Below are 24,567 nucleotides of genomic sequence, written 5' to 3' on the forward strand. Positions count from 1 at the left end.
TTCAGACATATTTTACAACTTCCTGTTGTGTGATCCTTCCAATAGACCACCATTTTACTGCTCTATCGCACTTATCTACAGACAGACATTGTCCCATTATGATGGCCAGGAGGAGGCTGATTGGGAATTGTGAACCATATCACCATAACTTGCCCATTGGTTAGGGTCTGTCTGTTGTATTTTTGTTACTCCAAATGTTACATTTTGAAACAATCCTTTAATTATTTTCTTTAATCACAGTGGTAATATTTTTGACACAGGGTAATGATAGTAATGGTTAGGGCAACCAGCAGGAGTGGTGTCTGTAGTTCTTAAATACTAACACTATATAATAAGATTCCAGGAATGTCACACTGTGGGAGTCAGTCTGAAGCTTATTATGTCTGTAAAGTCAGTGTGAAGTGACAGAAGCAGCTACAAGTATGTTGAGAGCTCTCTTTGTTCAGAATACCACCAGAATGAATCATGCTGGGTTTCACAGTTTGTTGCCATCCAGTTTTTAAGTTGTCAGCCATTTTGATTTAATTAATTATACCTGTGCGGTGTACAGCTACTGTCATTCAGTCATGTATATGCCATGCCAAGAGTCCTAGGCTGTTCTGATGTCAGAGGTAATTCAACCAATCACCACCCTTATTCTATAGCTAATTTACAGGCAACAATTTTATTGGTAATTTAAGGGATAATGTACGATGGATTACTTGAACCAACTGTCACACCCAGGCACCCAAATGCCACACTGCAGCACGCTCCCCTCATTCATCTGCACAAATTCACGCTACTCTCCTAGCACAATCGCCAAGATGCAAATCAGCACAGCCACCCACATGACACAGCCATTGTATATACTAACCCCAAACACATACAGCCCTTCACAGCAGCACACACCCCTCATTTGCCACCTTCACAAATCAATACAGAATCCCCCAACACAAACCCCACAGACACAAGTGAACACAACCAGAACACATAATAACCCCAAACATCATTCTGAAGCCTAGAATATCTGTTGTGTGTGAAGCAATGGAAAGAACTACAAGCATGGCTGAGAACTTTTTTTGTTCAGCATATCAGCAGGTTCAATCATCATTGGGATTTGTGGTCTCTTACCATCCAACTTTTAAGTTCTTAGCCATTTTGGCTTATTTACACACATGATAAATTACACCTATGTGCCAGTAGAGGCTTTCAGCTATTAGTTATTGTTTAAATGTGGGTGCTACTAATAAGAGCTTCAGAGTTTGATTTAAATTCTGGTACCATCTAGGATTTGCATTCTTTTACATTTCTGTGTAATGAAGAAAAGACTTGATCAATCCTACTACTGTGTGTTTGTCATTCGATTGGTGTTACTGGGTACACACGTATATGTTGCCAGAACCACAGACTTTTTCCTATACTTTTGCCAAGAAATTTTCTTGATAACCTTTGTCTTTTCCTTCTTTAAACCCTCCTTAATTCCTTGAATGAAGCTAACATAGAGTGGAATTTACGTACGTTTTCCAAGAGCTGAGCAATATTCCAGCAGTTCCACAGTACTCTTGTACTGCCTACACTGATCAAACTTCCTGATTTACTATAGTATTTTATTGTAAGCAGTTTCAGTATCATAGGCCAGCTGGCAGGCAAACCTACCTTTTTTCCCAACCAGTCGGTGCTGCCATTTCTGTTTATCTCTTTAAAGCTGAGCTGTGGGTCAGCTGCCTTTGTGCTGATCCCTAGCATAGTTCCTTCCCTCTGTATTATGCCTTATCTGACATGCAGTGTAGACTGGGGCCAAATTACACAATATTGGATTTTGAACTCTATCATCTACAGCTTAACTGCAAGGTAATCTTGTACATTCAGAGATGCCATTGCAAAGGAAAGGACAGAGATGCAGTAAAAGGGGAAAGAAGAATTGAGGGTATGGAGGATGAGGTGAAGATCCAGCAAATGTGTCCAATAGCAAGTACCTCATATCAGATTGTTCAGCTAGCACCCACCTTTTTCTGTACCTTCCTGAGGACAAGTGCGTACCCTGAAAGCACTTTCATGTGCCAAACCCTCCTATTGACAAGTGATTCCAACCTAAACTCCCCACATTTCCCAAGCTTCCGTAACTACCCTGCACAATCCAGGATAAAGCCTCTATATAGGGTTCCTCAATCCCAGGTATTAAAATGCCCCTCCATTGTCTTTCCTTTTGGTAACAATGTGCTTTCTTTTATTCTTGAAACATCTTCCCTTTCGTTTTACACTATGTGACATTTCTTTATATTCTGCTTTAAAGGAACACTGGAAACTTAAAAATTGTATTTTTTTTTAAAATCTAAGATTACTATAAATAAAAGATTATCGGGGGGGGGGGGATTTTTCAGTTTACTCTGCACATTTATCGCCACTTTGTGTAGAGCAAGTTTCAGTCTTTACCCTGTATGTACAGAACCGTCTGTTAAACTATGATCCTGCAATGAGCTCTATGGGGGTTGACCCTTGTGCTGCTGCAAAGCCCTACTGGAATCATTATTGCCCTGTGTGGACATGGGGTTGCTTGCGTAGAGTACATAGCAAGATAGGGACTTTAGTTATTCAGTTTCTGCTGGTGTCTGAGTTGTTCACAGAGCAGAAAGGGAGGGTTTTTTTTTTTTTGTAATTTTAGAAAACATGATTGTAACACCACAAAAATTGACAGGAAAAGTTGGGGACAGGCATCACACCTGAAACTATTTGTAATACTTATTTTTTAATTATCTGATCATCCAGTTGACTATCCTTTTAAAACGTGCTTCTCTTCAAAAGCTTTTCAGTGATGATTCAAAAACACCCGCAAAACCTCTCTCAAATGTATGATAAATGTCTGCTCTGTGTATTCTGTGTCTGATTTAGAGGGTAAGCTTTATGGGCTGTGTCTTCTTCATTGTTTATATTGGCCCTGCACACACTGTAGGTACCTAAGAAGAAGATTTGGCACTTGCTGTTAGCTGTCCAGTAATCTCAAAGTGCTTTACAAATATGAATTCTCTCAACACCCCTGGGACATATGATGCCGCGGTTGTGCCTGTTATACAGAGGGGGAGGCGAGGTGCAGTGAGGGAAAACGATTTACTAAAGTCAGCTTGCAGGTCTGTGTATCCCATAGTCTGACTCCCTGTTCTGTGCTCTAACCACTGGGCCACACCAGTGAATCAGAACGTCCCTTGTTTTCTGTTGTGTACAGTGCCCACCCCCATGCCCGAGGAGGGAGTGGGTGGGAAATTTCCTCCTCTGGCCTTGGCAGGAGGGTGCAGTAAGGGGGCAAGCCTAGGGCTGGGCAGTAAGGAGGGGCAGCCTGGAGCTGGGCAGCAGGGGGCAGTAAAGAGGGGAGCCTGTGGCCGGCCTGGCAGGGAGAGGGGAGCGTGGCGCCTGTTGCCGCTGTTCGCCCTCCGGCCAGAGGGGGCGCTGGGCAGCAGCAGTGAGCGCCTCGCGCAGCGCCGGCGGGTCCCTCCTGCGCCCTTGTCTCCGTAGGCCGCCGTCGCGCTGGGTCCCGGGTTGAAGGCGCCTGCGCACTGCGGCCTCTCACCATATGCACCCAGGTGCGTGTGGATGTGGCCGGCCGGACCCTGCTGAGGCGGACGCGGACGGAGGCGAGCGGTGACCAAGCGGCCCCGCCAGCGCCGCCATGGGCAAGAAGCAGAAGAACAAGAGCGAGGACAGGTAGCGGGCCGGGCCGGGCTCTCCCCCCCACCTCTCCCGAGCGGGCTCGTGGCCGGGGAGTGACAGCGCGGGGCGGGCTCGGCCGCGGGGCCCTCCCACCCCCGTGGCTGCTAGGGGGACCCCGGCTCCCGCGGGCAGCGAGCGCTGGTGGGGGCGAGTCGCGGCAGCCCCCTCCCACTGCGCACCGACCCACGGACGCGGTGTCTTGGTCCCCACGGTTGGGAGGAGAAGCGGGGGCGACCGACCCAGCGCTGTGTAGCTGGCGCTGCCTGCCAGGTGCCGCCGCCTCCCCCTGCTAATTCCTTCCCGGGGCAGCTGAGCGTTGTGAGTAACTAGTGGCTTTATGCAGAAGCACTGTGGGTGTTGTTTTTTCCCCCGACTTCATTGTGGGAGGGACATCGGCCTCCCAAATCCATGAGCCTTGTCTGTAAGCGCATCAGAGGACTGGAGCCAACTTGGAAATGAAAATCTATGGCGAGATAAACACTTGTGTGCTGCATCCCCAAAGCTTCACTAGTCATCCAGATACATTTGGATGCCTATCTTCTAACATATGCTGTATCAGCTCCCACAAACGCTTGTGATGTTTAGCTGAAACATTATCTGTCTTGGGTTTTGTAGCACTGAGTGGGAAGAAATGTCTATAGGTGAAAGTATCAAAGGGGTAGCCGTGTTAGTCTGGATCTGTAAAAGCAGCAAAGAGTCCTGTGGCACCTTATAGACTAACAGACGTATTGGAGCATAACCTTTCATGCTCCAGTATGTCTGTTAGTCTATAAGATGCCACAGGACTCTTTGCTGCTTTTATTGGTGAAAGGCTCTTTGGGTTGATCACAAACTATTGGGGTGTTGAATATACTTGAGTAAAGCAGAAGTTAGGCTGTAGTTATAAAGGTGGGAAAGGAGGATTTTTGTCACTTCAAAGCGCTTAAGTGGTTGGTGAAGAAATAATCATGTTAATTTTTAATTATCTTTTCTCAACCTTAGTCCTATTTCCAAACATCTGTATTTTACGCTGCTAGTTAGAATGAATGGCTGGATGACATTATGTGCAAGCACAAACTTCAGCTGTGTTGACAGTCACTTTTTGCTTCAATTTTAAACCTTAAAGATTTTCTAAATTATATTGATGGCTCCATACAGAACACTTCCACACTTTGTACAAGTGACAGATGATTCCATGGTCACAAAATATTAGGGTCCTGAGGATCTTCTGACTGTCTGCCTTGTTCATGTCATCTTGAATGCCGCATGCCAGTCAACATCTTTTTGGTGAATGAATGGACTCCCATGAAAGCTGTTAAATCTACCAAAAAGATCACTATTAGTGTGTAGCACGCTTTATTCCTTTAATCAAGAATAGGTATATTTCTTATACTCCTTAACAAAACCAAGACCTAATTCTACTTTAATTGATCATAGACCCTGCATAATTACTGCTGACAGGAGATAAAACAAGTATTTTCTTCCACAGTACAAACCAAAAGGAAATAAAAATACATGCGTACACGTGTGTGTTTCATTTTGCTCTAGCTGATTCTTCAGCATGTCCTTCTTTACTTGATCTCAAAATAGACATTGGGATACAGCAGTGTTATGTATCTTATTCCTAGGTTCAGATGCCTTTAATGTATTACCTGTTTTTGAATTAAATCAGCTGTAAATTGCTAGTCATTTAAAAAAAATCTGAATTTTACTGGATTTCTTCCTCTACTTTTAAGCATTTATTAGTAAAAAGATATGCTGTATCCTAAATGCTATGAAAATGTTAGTGATTTAAGGCTTTCCATCCTTGCCTCTAAACTAGTTTGTAATCTGACTTCCCCTTCTGGGTAGGGAGTTGGCTTTTAATGAAAATCTTTGTAGTGTAGCTATTGCTCACCATGGAAGAGTGGGAAGCGCTATATATACTGCTTTGTAGTATCTGTTGTCGGCAGCCTGAGTCACCAGCTGTGCCCATCAAAAACATACTGGGGAGGGAGGCTGGGAAGGGGTATTGGGGCAATGGGAGACAGATGGAGCTTTGAGATGGAACAGAGGTTGGTTGGAACTGTGCACTGTGGAGGCAGGGAAAGAAGTGGGTGCTTGGTGCTACTGGTGTGACTTCTTAGTGTAGCAGACAGCAATACCTCATAGAGCCCCTCAAAAGCTGAAGTCTTGGGGTGCAAAGAACTGGGTCCTCACAGTGATGTGGGCTGGGGAGCTGAAGCACCAATGATGGAGTTGCTGGAGTGCTAAGCCTGTAGAGAGGTACTGGGTTTTCTTCTCTCTGCTTCATATCCTTGCTCATCTTTTCCTGTTTCTGAGAATGACTGGGCAAGCGACTTGAGTGGTCACAGGAGGGTTAACAAGGAAGAAGAATAAAAATACTCTCCACAGCTGTACCTCTCCAGTGTGACCTGCTCAAGTCTATCACACTGAGTGTCCCTTCTTGCAAATCTCCATCTTATCAGAGAGAGAAAGTGTCGCAGGAGTGGAGGTGGTAGTTTCAAGTTTCCTCCCTTTTTCCTCCTTGTCCCCTGTTATGATGAGAGGTGAGTGGCTTTATGCAGAAGCACTGTTTTCCCAACTGTGGGTTTCCCACAAACATTCAGTTGTTCACCGCTCTCAATCCTTTTTTCTCCCATGTCCTCTACATAGTGGGAGTGCACTTGCCCCCTCTTTTCCCCATACCCTCTCCTATCCTGGTTTATCCCTTCTTGGCTGCTCCTCCACTCCATGCAGAGGCTGAGGGGCATAAACGGCAGAGAGGGGGAACATGAAGGGAATGTGGGGCTTGAGCAAGGGTTGGAGATATCTGAGGTGGCAGAAATAGGACAGAAAGAAATGCCTATTTTATATTTTTATATATATAAATAAAAAATAATATGCATATGCATGTGTGTGTCAGGGGAGCATACTGGTTAATGTATCTCAGGAGAAGAATTCAGTGGGAGAAACAAGGCAAGTATGGCTTTGTGGGGGTTTATTGCAGAAGAGGGCAGCTATGGGAGGGTGAAGAATGGGAGCACTGGAACTCTGCAAGAAGATCTAGGAAGGATAGTAATATCAAAATTAAGTTATTCGTGTGGATAACAATAATAGAATCATAGAAATGTAGGGCTGGAAGGGATCTCGAGAAGTCTTCAAGACCAGTCCACTGCACTGAGGCAATACCAAGTAAATCTAGACTATCCCTGTCATGTGTTTTGTCTAGCCAACTCTTGAGAACCTCCTGTCATGGGCATTCCACAATCTTCCTTGGAACCCTATTCCGGTGTTTAACTATCCTTTATAGTTAGCAAGTTTTTCCTAATATGTAACCTAAATCTCCTTTGCAATAGATTAAGCCCATTACTACTTGTCCTACCTTCAGAGAACAATTGATCATCATCCTCTTTAGAAAAGCTCTTAACATATTTGAAGAGGTTATCAGGTCCCCTCATCAGTCCTCTTTTCTCAAGATTAAACATGCCCAGGTTTTTTTTAACATTTCCATCTTATATTGTTGCTCTTCTTTGGATTCTCTCCAATTTGTCCACATCTTTTGTAAACATTCTTTTCAACATTGATTTTTTTTATATATAGATTTACTTCCACCCATAACCGGTGAATACATCAAATTCCTTTGCCTCACACTTGTGCATAAATCTTAATTCTGAGCACCATACTGCCACATACAAACAGCTGCTTATAGATATTTTTTTCTGTGAATACGTCTGTAGAGAATATATTTATCCAGTTTGGTTGGAGGTAAGATTGATGTAAAAGAACTGTGTATGCATTGTGATCAATGGAGTTTGTGGAGGTGCAGAGTGAGTGGTTCAGATATGATATTTGGGTGTTAAGGCATGTGGAGGCTGCCTTAACTAGTGACTTCCTGAAGTTTTAGTGGTTGTGTTGTACTGATACACTCTTTCAATAAAAGAACCCCTTTTCTTTAAAAATGTAAATGGAAGCCACCTCAGAATTTTCAGTCTCCTGCATGAGAGTGCAACAGAAATGCCTCGATACAGAATTTAGTTCCAGTTGGCTGTAGGATACAGAGGGCCTTGGCTATGGGATAGAAATTTAGCAGCACAGGTATAAACCTATTCTGCAGGACTTTCTTGCATGGAAAGTTTGAGTGGGGAGAGGGGTGGCTGTGGGAAAAGATAGGGCTCTTGCCATTTTGCTTTGAATTCACACCCCACAATGTTGCTGCAGACTTCCATATAGGCATGTGGTATTATGTTACAAAACTGTTTCCCATCTTGGTTCTCATTTTCTCCCTCAGGTGTCCTGGGCCTTCCATATTTTCTATCTTTCTCCTTGTAAGTCTTTCTTTTTCTTATGTTCTTCTGTCCTTGCCAATTCTTTTTACTTCCAAGTATTTAATCTTTGGCTATATTTATTCTCACTCCTATTTTGGTGCCCTTTGGCATTGCAGTCTGTTGCATAGGCATATTGCTGTGATCATTCATGCCATATTGCTTTAGGAGTCATACGTGCCAAAAGGGTGATTCTGCAGCCAAGAATGAACACTAGATAAATTAAGAGTTATAGTACAACTAACACACTGTAGTTCTGTGTATTGCTTGGTTTTCTGCAAGCTAAATTGTTAGTGGTCGTGTACTAACTACTGTGGCTTTTCCTCTTGTGCTTCTTTTTGTGGTGGCAGTCTTTCTGATGTAGCAGAAAAACCACTGTGAAGTTTATAATAATTTGAAACATACGTTCACCTATAGATTATGCTGCAAGTCTTTCCTTTTTAGTTAGTAAACTTTCTATGTTACCAATATATTTACAGCAACAGCCCCATCCACCTCTTCTCCTCCCTTCCCCCCTCCCCCCCCCAAAAAAATACCCCAAGCAGAGCTTATATCTGCAGCAGGGAGAAGAGCTGAAGTCCGCATAACACTTTGGAAATCTGATGTGGGAGGCACTTGGATATTAGTGGTTCCTGCTAGTACAGAACTCTAAAGTAGAGATGAATTGTGCTATTAATAGGCTGTGTTCATAAGGGTTATTGTCCTAATCTGAGGTAAACTGTAAATGCATCATTTTTCTTTCCTAGTGACATAAAAATTACCTTTTGTGGGTGGTTTGGTGGATCCCTTTAAAGAAATAACAGTGCCATCTGTGGATTGGAAAGAGTGGTGTCTGCCTGGCTACTATAATTGGTCTTCAGATATTTGTACTAATAGCTGTATTGCTTTTATTTATAGAATAACTTAAGTGGTGGGTTTTCTCTTGCAGTTGAAATCTTATCTGTTCCTGTGTGTTACCTGAGGTATAGGTAGGCTTTATTAACAGTTTAATTACTAATTGTCACAGTTGTAGAAACAGTACATAGCATGGCAGCAGAGAATGGAAACACTATTCCTCTAGTCTTCAGAACATTCCTGAAAATTGTGAACCAAAATGAAAAGACTTGCAATCAGGGTGGAGTGACTTAAATCTTCAATATTAATAAATTTTTCCATTTGTACTTCAGTTATTTTCTAAAGACAAGTGCATTCTTATTGGTTGATATAAATATTAAATATTAAAACGTTGATTTACACCTAAATAGAGCCTTTAGATTTTAAAGCCAAAGACTCCAAAAGTAATAGCAATTTTTTTTTAAATATATCAGAAGCAGAAGGCCTGCTAAACAACCAGTGAGGCCACTGGATGATCGAGATGCTAAAGGAGCACTCAAAGACGATAAGGCCATTGCGGAGAAATGAATTCTTTGCATCAGTCTTTACTGTTGAGGATGTGTGGGAGATTCCCAAACCTGAGCCATTCTATTGGGGTGACAGATCTGAGGAACTGGCCCAAATTGAGGTGTCATTAGAGGAGGTTTTGGAACAAATTGATAAACTAAATAGTAATAAGTCTCCAGGACCTGATGGAATTCACCCAAGAGTTCTGAAGGAACTCAAATGTGAAATTGCAGGATTACTAACTGTCATCGGCAACCTATCATTTAAATCAGCTTCTGTACCAAATGACTGGAGGATAGCTAATGTGACGCCAATTTTTAAAAAGGGCTCCAGAGGTGACCTTGGCAACTACAGGCCAGTAAGCCTCACTTCAGTACCGGGCAAATTGGTTGAAGCTATTGTAAAGAACAAAATTGTCAGACACATAGATGAACATGATTTGTTGTCAACAAATAGTCAACATGTTTTTTGTAAAGGGAAATCGTGCCTTACCAATCTACTAGAATTCTTTGAGTGAGTCAACAAACATGCGGACAAAGGAGATCCAATGGATATAGTATATTTAGGTTTTCAGAAAGCCTTTGACAAGGTCCCTCACCAAAGGCTCTTAAGCAAAATAAGGAGTCATGGGGTAAGAGGGAAGGTTCTCTCATAGATTGATAACTGATTAAAAGATAGGAAACAAAGGGTAGGAATAAATGGTCAGTTTTCAGAATGGAGAGAGGTAAATAGTGGTTTCCCCCAAGGATCTGTACTGGGCCCAGTCCTATTTAACATATTCATAAACGATCTGGAAAAAGGGGTAAACAGTGAGGTGGCAAAATTTGCAGATGGTACAAAACTACTCAAGATAGTTAAGTCCCAGGCAGACTGCGAAGAGCTACAAAAGGATCTCACAAAACTGAGTGACTGGGCAATAAAATGGCAGAGGAAATTTAATGTTGATAAACGCAAAGTAATGCATATTGGAAAACATAATCCTAACTATACATATACAATGATGGGGTCTAAATTAGCTGTTACCACTCAAGAAAGAGATCTTGGAGTCATTGTGGATAGTTCTCTGAAAACATCCACTCAACGTGCAGCAGCAGTCAAAAAAGCAAACAATGTTGGAAATCATCAAGAAAGTATCATATTGCCTCTATATAAATCCATGGTACATCCACACCTTGAATACTGCATGCAAATGTGGTTGCCCCATCTCAAAAAAAGATAAATTGGAACTGGAAAAGGTTCAGAAAAGGGCAACAAAAAATGAATGGGGGTATAGAATGGCTTCCATAAGAGGAGAGATTAATAAGACTGGGACTCTTCAGCATGGAAAAGAGACGACTAAGGGGGGATATGATAGAGGTCTATAAAATCATGAGTGCTATAGAGAAAGTAAATAAGTAAGTGTTATTTACTCATAATACAAGAACAAGGGGCCACCAAATTAAATTAAATAGGTAGCAGGTTTAAAACAAACACAAGAAATATTTTTTCACGCAATACACTGTCAACCTCTGGAACTTCTTGCCAGAGGGTGTTGTGAAGGCCAGTACTATAACGGGGTTCAAAAGGGAGCTAGATAGATTCGTGGAAGTTAGGTCCATCAATGGCTATTAGTCAGGATGGGTAGGAATGGTGTCCCTAGCCTGTTTGCCAGAAGCTGGGGCTCCTGCCATTGGCCACTGTCAGAAGACAGGATACTGGGCTTGATGGACCTTTGGTCTGACCCAGTATGGCTGTTCTTATGTTCTTAGATTAGGTACGTATTTTTGCTACCTAGGTGGGTACGCTATAACTCTCTATAAATTTTAAGCAATTACATGACTTAATATTTTCAGATTATTTATTAAATAATTGCACACTTTAAGTATTTTAGAAAATGGTGACTATGTTGCTTATTTACTAAATAATTAACAAAACAAGCCCTTAATACAGCAGGTGACCTATTGTGCTACATTTCTAAAGCTTAACCTCAAAAGTTAAATGTTCTCCCCTGATTCTTTATATAGAAACGCTGCCTTTAACTCAGAGTTTTTGATAGGGACTCATGGATGCAGCATATTTATTATTAAATATTTTAAGGTATTATAATTTTAAATAAACTCCATTTTAAAAAAAAAACATAGGTTTTTATTCACCCTGCTTGCAACAAATGAAGACTTATTGTTACAATTGACATTCCTAACATGCAGTCAGATGCTTTGGCAGCTCTATCCTCTGTTCACTGTAACTGTTAAAAGGAGAGTTTGCATTGTTGTTGCTTGGTATCTAGTTTTTCTGTCAGTGGTTTCATTTTTAACTTTGTCTGCCTGGCTAGAACTTTTGCACCATCATTCTTTTAAATGTGATATGTGAAAAAATGTGTGTGTGTTTGGGGGTGGGAGTGGGGGAGGGAAGAGGGGAGGTTTGTGAATCTTTGTTGTAGGATGTGTCATAGAAAGAGTTCCTGCTTTTAAAAAAACAAAAAAACCCACAGTGTTTAAATACAAGTTCGTATTTTACTCATTTTTTTCATCAATTTTTTGCTTATATGATCTACAGAACATTATGAGCTCTCTGAACCTTAAACTGAAGGGATAGAAGTGTTAGTGCTGTAGTTAGACCTATTCTTCCAGCTGTTAAATGTTTGTCAAATGAGTCTGAGCATAAATGAAATACCTTTTTAAAGAACTAGGATGAAAATTTTGTTCATTCTCAATCAGGTTTTACTTCCTTGTTAGATATCATAACTTCCTAGCTCCTCCTGTTAACCGTGGTTTTCCAGGATAAACTGAATGAAAAAGGCCTGGATTTCTAATATGAGAAACAAGAAGGAAAAGACCACGTAGGCGATATTTACATTCTGTGTGTGGATATATAACAGCCATATTTTTTTTTTCAGATTACATTTAATGTTGCAGGAAGGGGTGTATTAGTGTTGAAAATAGCTTTCTTACTTTGTTTCCAGAGTAAGAAGGGTAATGCTTCTTTAGTGTTTCTAGCCCTTGTCTATTTGAGTAGAAAGAGACCTGGACCAAGGACAGCATCTGAATGTCTTGAATGGCATTCCAGAGCTAGCTAGTAAGTCTCATTTAGTCACATAACACAGGCATTTTCCCCTTAAAACTCCACTTAAAGATGGTATGAAACAAGAAATGGATGTGCAATCAGCACACTATAAAAAGTTTGATTAATTTCAAACTTCTTATGGGCAAAAGTGTTCATATGCTGTGCATCAGTAAATTAATTATTTTGTGGTTAGTTCCTTGAGGAGATAACATCAACTCAAAATCTTGTCAGTTTTAAAGAGCTAAAGGTAGTCTCAGGTAATACATTCACTCTTGTCAATTTCAATAGTCTTGCAATCAGTTTACTGTTTTTAAATGCTTTTTTCTTCCATGTTCTGGGTGTAAAGACCCTCCCCCCCCCCCCAAAACAAATGAGGGATACTTACTATACAGGAAAATGGTGAAGGTGACTAGATTCAAAATGAAGTCAAATACATGAAGTACATTGATTTTCCTCTTTCTGAGTGTTTGGGATATTAAAGGTAAAATGGCACGCCCCAAAAAATAGAAGTGACCTAAGTTGCTGGTGTCCCTTTAATTCACTTAGAGCAGTGCTGGTGAAACTGAAATTATGACACATCATGAGAGTTGCTTCAGCAAAATGAATCTCATAAATACTTCCTTTTAGGAACATGAGCAGTGAATGTACTATGTCGTAGTGATGCAACTTTCTTGTTCTGTTGGTTTATTGTACTCTTCTAGTTTTTAAAAACTGGAAGGCTTTGTAAGGTTGCTGTCATTTTACACAGTGAGCGATTTTTATTTTTATTTTAAACTAGAAAGTCCTTTGCACAAGAACTGTTCATTTGTCTGTAGTCAAATGTATAGCTTGTTACCTGTAGCACCTTTAAAGCAAAAGGCACACTTCAGTGGTCATGTTTGTATTTCCCAGACTCTCAGTGAATGGCTGGTTGATGCAGAAAACACTTGTCATCTTGAACCTATGCTTGTCTTTGTTACCTTGTAAGCCTTTGCTTTAGTTTCACTGGTTGATAGATAATGTTTCCTGTTGATTCTGCTTATTGATGTAGGAATTGGAATTGTATCCCTGTCTTGGGATGCTGGATTTGAAAAAGTACGTTACTCTGGTGTAATTCCATTAATTAACTTTAATGGAGTTGAACTGATGTAAACGAGGAGAACTTGGCCCCTCTTCCATACACTACTTATAAACTCCACTGCTCCAGTTGCTCAGTTCATGCATGGCTGAATAGTTTTTTTTTTTTTTTCTATTTAATTTAATACTTGCTGACCAAGGGAACAAATCTGTTACATAATCTGAGCTTCAGTCTTCAGATTTAGGCATCATAATTAATTACACTGTTTAAATAAATGGCATTTTATTATTGTTTAATATTTTTGGATATTTTCTACATTTTCAAATATATTGATTTTCATTACAACACAACACAAAGTGTATTGTCACTTCATATTTATTTTTATTACAAATATTTGTGCTATAAAAAACAAGAGAATATTTTCCCATTTACCTCATACAAGTACTGTAGTGCAATCTCTTTATCATGAAAGTTGAACTTACAAATGTAGAATTATGTACCAAAAAAACTGCACTCCAAAAACAAAACAGTGTAAAACTTTAGAGCCTACAAGTGCACTCAGTCCTAGACTTCTTGTTCAGCCAATCGCTAGGACAAACAAGTTTGTTTACTTTTTCAGGAGATAATGCTGCCTGCTTCTTACTTACAGTGTCACCTGAAAGTGAGAACAGGGGTTCACATGGGACTGTTGTAGCCAACATTGCAAGGTATTTATGTGCCAGATATGCTAAACATTCGTATGCCCCTTCATGCTTCGGCCACCATTCCAGCGGACATGCTTCCATGCTGATGACGCTCGTTAAAAAAATAATACATTAATTAAGTTTGTGACTGAACTCCTTGGGGGAGAATTGTATGTCCCCTGCTCTGTTTTACCCGCATTCTGCCATAATTTCATGTTATAGCAGGCTCGGATGATGACCCATCACATGTTGTTCATTTTAAGAACAGTTTCACTGCAGATTTGACAAAACGCAAAGAAGGTACCAATGTGAGATTTCTAAAGATAGCTACAGCACTCAACCCAAGGTTTAAGAATCTGAAGTGCCTTCCAAAATATGAGAGGGATGAGGTGTGGAGCATGTTTTCAGACATCTTAAAAGAGCAACACTCCGATGTGGAAACTACAGAACCCAAACCACCAAAAAAGAAAATCAACCTTCTGGTGGCATCTGACTCAGATGATGAAAGCAAACATGCATCAGTCCGCACTGCTTTTGATTGTTGTTGAGCGGAACCCCTCAACAGCATGGACACGTCCTCTGGAATGGTGGTTGAAGCATGAAGGGACTTATCAATCTTTTAACGCATCTGGCACATAAATATCTGGCAACGCTGGCTACAACAGTGCCATGTGAATGCCTGTTCTCACTTTCAGGTGACATTGTAAACAAGAAGTGGGCAGCATTATCTCCTGAAAAAGTAAACAAACTTGTTTGTCCTAGCGATTGGCTGAACAAGAAGTAGGACTGAGTCTCTAAAGTTTTACGTTGTTTTCTTTAAGTGCAGTTACATTAAAAAAAAATCTACATTTGTTAGTTGCACTTTCACAATAAAGAGATTGCACTACAGTACTTGTATGAAGTGAATTGAAAAATACTATTTCTTTTCTTTATCATTTTTACAGTGCAAATATTTGTAATAATATAAAATGAGCACTGTACACTTTGTATTCTGTGTTGCAATTAAAATCAATATATTTGAAAATGTAGAATAACTTCCAAAAATATTTAATTTCAATTGTTTTTTTTTTTTTAAAAAAGAGAGAAATGAGCATGAAATTATTTCACAACATTTTGGGGTCAGAACACATTATGCTTTTTACCTTGTCACTTTTGAATTTTAAGTGTACATCTTTTTAAAAAAAAGGTTTAAACTTTTCTTTTCCCAGTGGAGCTCTATAGCTACCAACCTCTGCAGAATCCTAGACTTCTATTTAAAAAACAAAACAACCTCCTTCCCCCAAACTTTCTAGCTTTTACAAAGATACAACCTTCCAAGCATCAACAAAGTGTAAAACTGTTGCAGTGCTGTCATTGTGTGTCTGAAGCCAAAATATTATATAGAATCCCATTAAAAAAGATTGATTCCATAGCGTATTTAAACTGAGATAAATATGCTTGAACATTTATCGATTTCATGAATCTGAATTGTGATGAACTGTGGTTTCTTAATGACTTTAACATGGAACTTCAAGATTCCAGTTGTTGCAAGATGTTGCATCAGAAAAGGGATTTGCTCATGAAGTGTACTTTTGTTGTTTTGTGGAACTGAGTTCATACCAATACTTAATTTTTAAACCAATTTATCTCCTGCCCTCCCTAACAAGACAAGCCACTGGGATAGATTCCCTTAGGTCACATGCTTATTACTAGGGATTTTCCACTTTTCTGACTCAATAGCTTGCAACTGCTTGGAAACTGCTATTGGATAGCTCTTCTATAGCTGGTTGAGCAGAGATAGGTGCTGTATCTTTACTTACTTACTTTCAACTTGAAATACTTCCCAGAATGGTGAGTAATGCTTTGATTCCTGTATGTAAGGTTTTCAGGAAATTAATAAACACATTACACTTCAGTAAATGGCTATAATAACATACATAATTTTGGAACATTCTGTATTGCAGTTTCTATTTTAATACATTATGCTAAGTGGGAGTTTTGAGCAGGAAGCCTTTGAGAATTATATCACTTTGTTTTTTGAAGCTAACTGGACTAACAATTTGCTATTTTTATTTCAGAGTGTACTAACTACAAACAAAAATGATTTCCTAGCTAAGATATAACATTAAATCTTTGCAAGCTGATTGTATGACAGTATGATTTGTTAGAGTGCGAATAATTCTAAAGGAAGTGTTGGAAACCTCTGTGCTTGGGATTCCCAAAATTAGACTGAGCAAAACACTATGGAATATGCTATAGGGAACTGCGTGGCACTGGCCGAGAGATGGGCTATATGATTTAAAGGGCCTTTTCCTTCTGTGATTGAGTAAGGATGAACCTGTGTACATATCTTGAAGGAAATCATGTTATGTCAGAGATTCTCAGACTGGGGGGAGTCCCACGAAGGGGTCACAGAATGTATTCTGGAGGGCATGAGAAGCTTTAGGGGGTTTAAAAAAACAAAAAAACTTGCTGGGTGGCTGAAGAGCAGCAGCGGCTGTTATCTGGATGCCCAGCTCTGAGTCTGAAGGCAGTGCCGCCGCTGGCAGAAGCGGAGAAGTAAGGGTGGCATGGTATGGTATTGTCACCCTTACTACTTCTCTGATAGTGACACTGCCTTCAGAGCTGGGACACACAGAATGAGGGCACGATCAAATAAGTTTGAGAACCACTATGTTATGCTTTGGTGATGCAAATGCTAAATGAGAAACTTTACCACTTGTATTTGCATCCTACAAACAATTTTGTTTTTTATTTTTCCTTCATGGTAAGTAGTGTATATAGCTTTGGGTAGGCTTTCTTTTGAATTTGTTAGAAATTAGTGTTGGGATATGTAAGGGTTAAGTAAAGACATGGAAACCGTTGGTGTGCTGGCATGGTATCAGAGAGTAGGTACAGGCATGCACTATTCCTTCCCTTAATAGATAAAGTGTTACCCCTTTCCCCTCCCTTCTCCTTGTTAAGAATTGATAAGTGTTGCAGCTGCATAAGGAATGTGAGGATCTAAAGGATACCTTTTGGGTAAAGAAGTATTATCTCCTCCTCCCTTTCTTTCCCAGCTACATAAGTGAGCCCTAGGTCATGGCCCCTTCCTCCCTCCCCTGAGAACTGCAGATTAAGGGAATTTGTAGCAACAAATTACTGCAAAGAAATGTATTTTCAAGGTAAAGATGTGTGTATAATACGTGTAATGCTGTAATCAGTCAATGGGGGTGGGTATAATCATAGTATGGGAGTTTCTATTACTTAATAAGGGGTTTTGGGGTGTTGTAGCAAATGTAAGCGTTTACATTCTAACTTAAATAAAAAGAATGTAATGTAACTAATCCAGTGCTTACTTGACAATTGGGTCAAGAGGAACAAGTATCGCAATAAAGAAGCTGTACTCCTATCCACCTTTGGGTCAACCTGCTCCTTTTTCTTCTAACAGTTTTGGAATTTGGTTATTATACATCTTTTTTACAGAGTTTCTGTTTCTTTAAAAAACTACAGTGATTCTTGCATAAATGAACATGCATGATACAGATTCCCTCCCCCCCCTCTGATATTTTGGGTGTGTGTGTCTATATCTCCTCAGGAAGGGAGAAGAGAATTGAAGTTACTATGGTTTGGGATTGCTAAACTCAATCTTCACATTTTGACAGTGCACAATGATATTCGTTGGGAGGCAGTGACTTTGCATTGTAGCACAGCCTGATATGTACATTTAGGGAAATTTTAATTGGCTTGTGGAACTGCACTACAAAAGCTGTTCCCACATCATTAATTTTAAGATGGATGGGAGTCTAAATGTCTTATTTTAATCTACTGTAAGATGAAAAATATATAAAATTTACGTTTCATTCTGAAATGCCTGTGGAAATTATTAAACGTACTCACCTTGGTGACTTCCTTTTTAATTTGAGCTTTAGTAAAACTGTTTTATCTTTGTTTAGTGCCAAAGATGATATTGACCTTGATGCTCTTGCTGCTGAAATAGAGGGAGCAGGTGCTGCCAAGGAGCAGGAACCACAAAAATCTAAAGGCAAAAAGAAAAAAGAAAAGAAGAAACAAGAATTTGAGTAAATAATTTTGTGTCTTTCATTATTGTATTCAATTACAAATAAACAAATACTTACATGATTTTAACTTCTTTCTTTAGTGAAGATGATATCCTAAAGGAGCTGGAAGAACTGTCTGTAGAGGCACAAGGAGGGAAGGTTGACCGAGAACCTGCTTCAGAAAAGGTAAAAGTTGAGGGGTTATTGACAAATAGAAAGCGTTTTGAAAGGGGCAGTTTTTGGGTAGTCAAATCTTTACTTGCAGATTACATAATTTTTGGTGCTGCTGTATAGTAGGAGGACCTAAATGAAAACTGACTAATATTTTTAAAGTAACGATTGCTTTTAACTACTCTTCTGCATTAGATGCAAACAATGCTAACTTTTAGCTTATACCACTTTTGCACACAGATAAGCATTAGAAAAATGTGACTAATTAAGTAGAGCGTTCTTTGTGGTCTGTCTTTAGTTAGTTCAGGTATCCTTTTACTACTACTGAAACTCTAGCCTCAATAAGAGGACTCCTATATGATCTCTGAATTTTGCATTTGAAAACATTTAATTTTCCATGAAAAAATGAAACATATGTGTTTGATTACCAGACAGTAGAGAATGACGACCAAGAAATCAGCTTCTCAAAACAGGACAAAAAAAAGAGAGGGAAGAGTAAAAAAATCAGTTTTGACGATGATGACAGTGAAGAAATGGAGGGTAAGGATACAAAATCTAAAAAGACTCAGAAACCAAAAACTGAAACTCACTCTGGCAGTGATGATGATGATTGTGAGATATTGCTTAAGAAAGGCAAAGGAAGAACTCAAAAATCAAATAAAAAGCTGGACCTTTCAGAAGAGGATGAAGCTAACATTAAGAAAAGTAAAGAGAGTACACGAGCAGTGTCCTCAGGTGAGAGTGCTGATGAATCGGACGATTTCTCCCAATCTAAAAAGGGTCAAAAGAAAAATCAAAAGGGAAAGCCCGCTCCTAATGCTGAAAGTGGGGATGAGGAAGAGGAGCCTTCATTCAAAATAAAAACAGTGGCTCAGAAGAAGGCAGAAAAAAAAGAGCGTGAGAGAAAAAAACGTGAGGAGGAAAAAGCCAAACTGAGAAAACAGAAGGAAAAGGAAGAGTTGGAAGCTGGTAAAGAACAGGTAAAACCAAAGGAGGTTCCAAAGAGAACTGAAGAGGCAGCGTCTCCTGAAGCTATTCCAGCTGCTGCCACAGGGGAAAAGGGAGAGGCTCCCACAGCAGCAGAAGGTTGGTAATTTTAGGAGAGTAATATTTGATGCAATCAGACTTTTTTCCTTTAATGATTAGTGAGCCAAACCCCTGGCAAACCAGTGGTTGTGATTGCAGCTTTTTCCTAAGTCAATAATACTAAAGATACTTAGTAGCTATATATATTTTATTTTTTGTATGTGGTTCACCCATAGGCATTTTTCCTGGCCTGTACATTGTCCAGGTATATAGAAAGCAAATGTCACATGGTGAATTCTCACTGTTATATATTTATAGCTCTGTAGTGCAAACATAATTTTTTACCACTTGATAATTCTTAGACATCTATTATATGAACACTTTCGAGTTTTATCGCTATGATTTAAGAGTCAATTTTTTTCTTTTTCAGTATGAAATCAGAATCCTCAATGTTTCTCAGATCTGGAATTAAGCAAAATGTAGTATTTAAAACCCTACTTAACTATCTGGAGTCCTTTAAAATTGAATTTCTGACACCCCTGAATATCTGTCTTTTTCTTATGTAGCTGATGATAATGAGGGGGACAAAAAGAAAAAAGACAAGAAGAAAAAGAAGGTTGAGAAAGAAGAGAAAGAGAAGAAAAAAGGTCCCAGTAAAGCTACAGTTAAAGCTATGCAAGAAGCCTTGGCTAAGATGAAAGAGGAGGAAGAAAGGGCAAAGAGAGAGGAGGAAGAGCGCTTAAAACGACTTGAGGAACTAGAAGCTAAGCGTAAAGAGGAGGTACTGCATGTGTTCAGATGGGAATGGGTGAGGGGTAGAGATAGGGTTACCATCCGTCCGGGTTTCCCCGGACATGTCCGGCTTTTTCAGCCTTAAATGGCTGTCCGGGGGGGATTTCTAATGAAGTAGAAATGTCCGGGATTTCTCCTCCTGCGGAGTGCGGCATGGCTGATTTGTACGCCTGGCCTGATTGAAAGCCGCTCGCAGCCACTAGGGCCTCTAGCAGCCAGAGTCCCTCTCCCGCTCCCTCCTCCCCCACAGAGCAGCGAGGAAGTGTTTGAGTCAACGTGGAGCCTGCAGCTCTCCCTCTGCCGGGTGAGAGGGGTGTGTGTGTGTGTGTGTAGGCTGCAGGGGGGGGTGCAGAGGCTGTAGGGCGAGTGGAGAGCAGGGGGCAGAGAGGCTGTGGGGGGGTGCAGAGGCTGCAGGGCGAGTGGGGAGAAGGGGGCACAGAGGCTGCAGGGGGGGGGTGCAGAGGCTGCAGGGCAAGTGGGGAGCAGGGGGCACAGAGGCTGTGGGGGGGGTGCAGAGGCTGCAGGGCGAGTGGAGAGCAGGGGGCACAGAGGCTGCGGGGGCGGGGGGTGCAGAGGCTGCAGGGTGAGGAGGAGCAGGGCAGGCAAGGGCATAGAGGCTGCAGGGCAAGTGGGGAGCAGGGAAGCACTTAGCAACCCCCAACCAAGATCAGAGCAGGAGGGGGAATGCGGGGTGCTCAGAGGAGGGGGCAGTGTTGGGGCAGGGACTTTGGGGAAAGGGTTGGAATGGGGGCGGAGAAGGGGTGGGGTTGGGGCGGGGGCGGGGTTGGGGCGGGGCCGGGGCCCCCTGGAGTGTCCTCTTTTTTAAATGTTTGAATATGGTAACCCTAAGTAGAGAAGTGGTGCACCCCCACTCAGTCTGTTGCAGGATTAGGCCCTTACTATGTATACAGTGAAAACTCACTGAAAGTAGGGGAAGGTCTCCCTTCTTGCCAGCTATAAATTGTAATAAATCCTTGTAGTTTGATAACTAACTCAATAAATCATAAAAATGCATAGTGATATTTTTCCATATCACTGTTTACTTCCCTAGGAACGTTTGGAACAAGAAAGAAAAGAAAGGAAGAAACAAAAAGAGAAAGAGAGAAAAGAGCGCTTGAAAAAGGAGGGAAAACTTTTAACTAAATCCCAGCGAGAAGCTAGAGCCAGAGCAGAGGCTACTCTTAAACTACTCCAAGCTCAGGGTAAGTAGTCTTGTAAAATCTAAACTCTTCTTGTGCACTTATTGCTCAAGGAAAACTTTGCAGATCCTTCTGCTGTCTAGGTCCCATGTTGCTTCAAGCAGAATATACCCAAAAATGCCATGTGTAAAACTACTGTGTTTCTATGGCCAAGAAAAGCAATATTTTTATTTCAGATTTATTAACAATAGTTAAAGTTAGGATTCTGTCACAGGTATTTTTAGTAAAAGTCAGGGACAGGTTGTGGGCAATAAACAAAAATTCACAGAAGCCTGCAATCTTTCCCTGACTTTTACTAAAAATACTGTGGGGTGGTGGGACCACAAACAGCGCTGCCAGGGCTTGCAGCTGCTCCAGCTCCTCCACTGCTCCTGCGGCAGAGACTGACTGCTGCTGCTCCAGCCCTGGGAGGGCTGACCCAACCCTGGCTGCTGCTCCAGCGGGCCCAGTGCTGGCCTTGGACCATCTCCCCTGGTCACTGCTCCAGAAGGGAAAATTGGCTAATATGTTATATTTGCCACCTTAATCTGTACATCAGTTACAGCCAAAAATAAATGCCTATGAAGTATCACTTTCTTGGACATCCCAATCTCAAAGGCCAGAAAAATTAGATGAGTCTTGCAGCATGTATTGAAAGTAAGTAATTTTGGTTCATGGCAGACTAAGGGAGGAAGTGAATTCCAGAGGCGAGATCTCTTACCTTTAAATCTGGAGGAAACTAGTTTGAGTGCCTCCACTGATCATAACTACATGTTATCTTACTGAAAGAGAAGTGCTCTCAGGTATTCAGGATTCAAACCATTTAGGGATTCTGGCAAGAGTTGTTGGAATTTTTTTTTAATAAAAAAAACCTCATTAAGGCCCAGAATTTCTGTACATTTACTGCTGTAGTTTATAACTAACTTCCTCTGGAATCCTGCTGACTCATTGCAAAATTACACACCTCTGTGTAATCTTGTCAGATCTCAAACTTTGCAGGGTTTGGTCTAGGTAATAACTGAGTGGAAGGTATTTAAGAGGAACCTAGGTTGTTACAGCAAATACTTGTGGTACTTCAGTGGCAATCCTTCCCTCTTGCACTAGGTCAACTTTTTGCTCTCATGCTGAAAGTTAATTTAAAGCAAACGAGGGAAGAGTGCCACTGGAGGTCCCATCTTTCTGATGAGGTAGAAAATGAAGGCACTGGTCTTCATTTTTCGCTTATGTGTTGGTACACAATTATGTAACTTCAGAAGCATAATACTTATACCAACAGGCAAAATACTACCTACTTAGCCTTCTTTAAAAGCTTAAGAAATGAGAGAGGGCAGGTAAGAAGCCTAAAGGCCCTAAAACAAGGTTTGCTGTTAGGCCAGTTGGAAGTGAATTCCAGAATAGAGGATCCTTTACTGGTGATGCCTTATCACTGCTAAATTTGAAATGTCTATGTTTGTGGGACCAAATGTAAACCTCAGTCAAAAGTTTCAAACCTGGGTACCTAATGTTAGACTCCTAAGCATAAGTGACCTGACCCCTTTTATCCAGAGGTTATGAGCACCCGCAAATGCCACATGAAGGTGCATGTCGTTGGAACTTTCTTGCAAATCAGGCCACTTGGGTGTCTAAATATGCATTTAGCCTAAATTTGTGCAGATTTGGAAAATTTTGATCTTTAATTTAATTTAAACCAAATCTTATCTTTAGTTTAGTTTGCCAACTTGGTCACTAATCTACAGGTTAGTTCTATTCATTGTAGTCTTTGAACTGTTCTAATTCTCATTGTGCAGGTGTTGAAGTGCCATCAAAAGATTCTGTGCCAAAGAAGAGGCCAATTTATGAAGACAAGAAGAAAAAGAAGCAACAGCAGCAACAGGAAAACAAAGAAGGTGAGAGTATCTTACTTCAGCAAAAAATTCTTCATATAATAGACTAAACTGATTTTCACTTTTTCTTTTCACAATTTCTTTTTGCTATTACTCTTGATCAGTGTTTCCCAAACTTGGGACACCGCTTGTGTAGAGAGATCCCCTGGCGGGCCGGGCTGGCTTGTTTACCTGCCCCGTCCGCAGGTCCGGCCGATCGCGGCTCCCACTGGCCGTGGTTCGCTGCTCCAGGCCAATGGGAGCTGCAGGAAGCGGCATGGACTGAGGGACTTATTGGCCACCGCTTCCAGCAGCTCCCATTGGCCTGGAGCAGTGAACCGCGGCCAGTGAGATCAGTGATCGGCTGGACCTGCGGACGGGGCAGGTGAACAAACCAGCCTGGCCCGCCAGGGGCTTTCCCTACACAAGTGGCGTCTCAAGTTTGGGAAACACTGCTCTTGATCATTGACTCTAATACAGCTTCATTTTCTTGTTCACTAATGATATTGGTAACAAAAAGGTGTATTGCAAAGCAAAAAAGGCTTTTGTCCTCCAATCTTATTTAATCTTTTTATTACTGACCTTGGCACAAAAAGTGGGAGTGTGCTAATAAAGTTTGCGGATGACACAAAGCTGGGAGGTATTGCCAATACAGAGAAGGACCTGGATATTATACAGGAAGATCTGGATGACCTTGTAAACTGGAATAATAGTAATAGGATGAAATTTAATAGTGAAAAGTGCAGGGTCATGCATTTAGGGATTAATAACAAGAATTTTTGTTATAAGCTGGGGACTCATCAGTTAGAAGTAACAGAGGAGGAGAAAGACCTTGGAGTATTGGTTGATCATAAAATGACTACGAGCCGCCAATGTAATATGGCCGTGAAAAAAACTCATGCGGTCTTGGAATGCATTAGGCAAGGTATTTCCAGTAGAGATAGGGAGGCGTTAGTACCGCTATACAAGGCACTGGTGAGACCTCATCTGGAATACTGTGTGTAAGAAGGTTGAATTCAAACTAGAACAGGTACAGAGAAGGGCTACTAGGATGATCCGAGGAATGGAAAACCTGTCTATGAAAGGAGACTCAATGAGCTCGGCTTGTTTAGCCTAACCAAAAGAAGGCTGAGGGGAGATATGATTGCTCTTTATAAATATATCAGAGGGATAAATACCAGGGAGGGAGAGGAATGATTTAAGCTCAGTACCAATGTGGACACAAGAACAAATGGATATAAACTGGCCATCAGGAAGTTTTAGACTTGAAATTAGATGAAGGTTTCTAACCATCAGAGAAGTGAAGTTCTGGAACAGCCTTCCAAGGGGAGCAGTGGGGGCAAAAGACATATATCTGGCTTCAAGACTAAGCTTGATAAATGTATGGAGGGGA

The 24,567-nt window shown here is 40.9% G+C and overlaps 1 protein-coding gene across 1 annotated transcript in view; it reads left to right on the top strand.

Annotated features, from left to right (window-relative positions):
• The first annotated feature begins 3,517 nt into the window (after positions 1–3,517).
• The window catches only part of EIF5B (eukaryotic translation initiation factor 5B), a 67,100-nt gene continuing 46,050 nt past the window's right edge, over positions 3,518–24,567 (top strand). The window contains exons 1-7 of the mRNA XM_034757969.1: positions 3,518–3,675; positions 18,041–18,166; positions 18,247–18,331; positions 18,748–19,402; positions 19,909–20,123; positions 21,186–21,336; positions 23,100–23,198. Coding sequence (XP_034613860.1) covers positions 3,641–3,675; positions 18,041–18,166; positions 18,247–18,331; positions 18,748–19,402; positions 19,909–20,123; positions 21,186–21,336; positions 23,100–23,198 — 1,366 coding nt within the window. The 5' untranslated portion in view covers positions 3,518–3,640. The remainder of the gene's footprint in view (positions 3,676–18,040; positions 18,167–18,246; positions 18,332–18,747; positions 19,403–19,908; positions 20,124–21,185; positions 21,337–23,099; positions 23,199–24,567) is intronic.

Source organism: Trachemys scripta, chromosome 1, assembly GCF_013100865.1.
Source record: "Trachemys scripta elegans isolate TJP31775 chromosome 1, CAS_Tse_1.0, whole genome shotgun sequence".
NCBI lineage: Eukaryota > Metazoa > Chordata > Testudines > Emydidae > Trachemys > Trachemys scripta.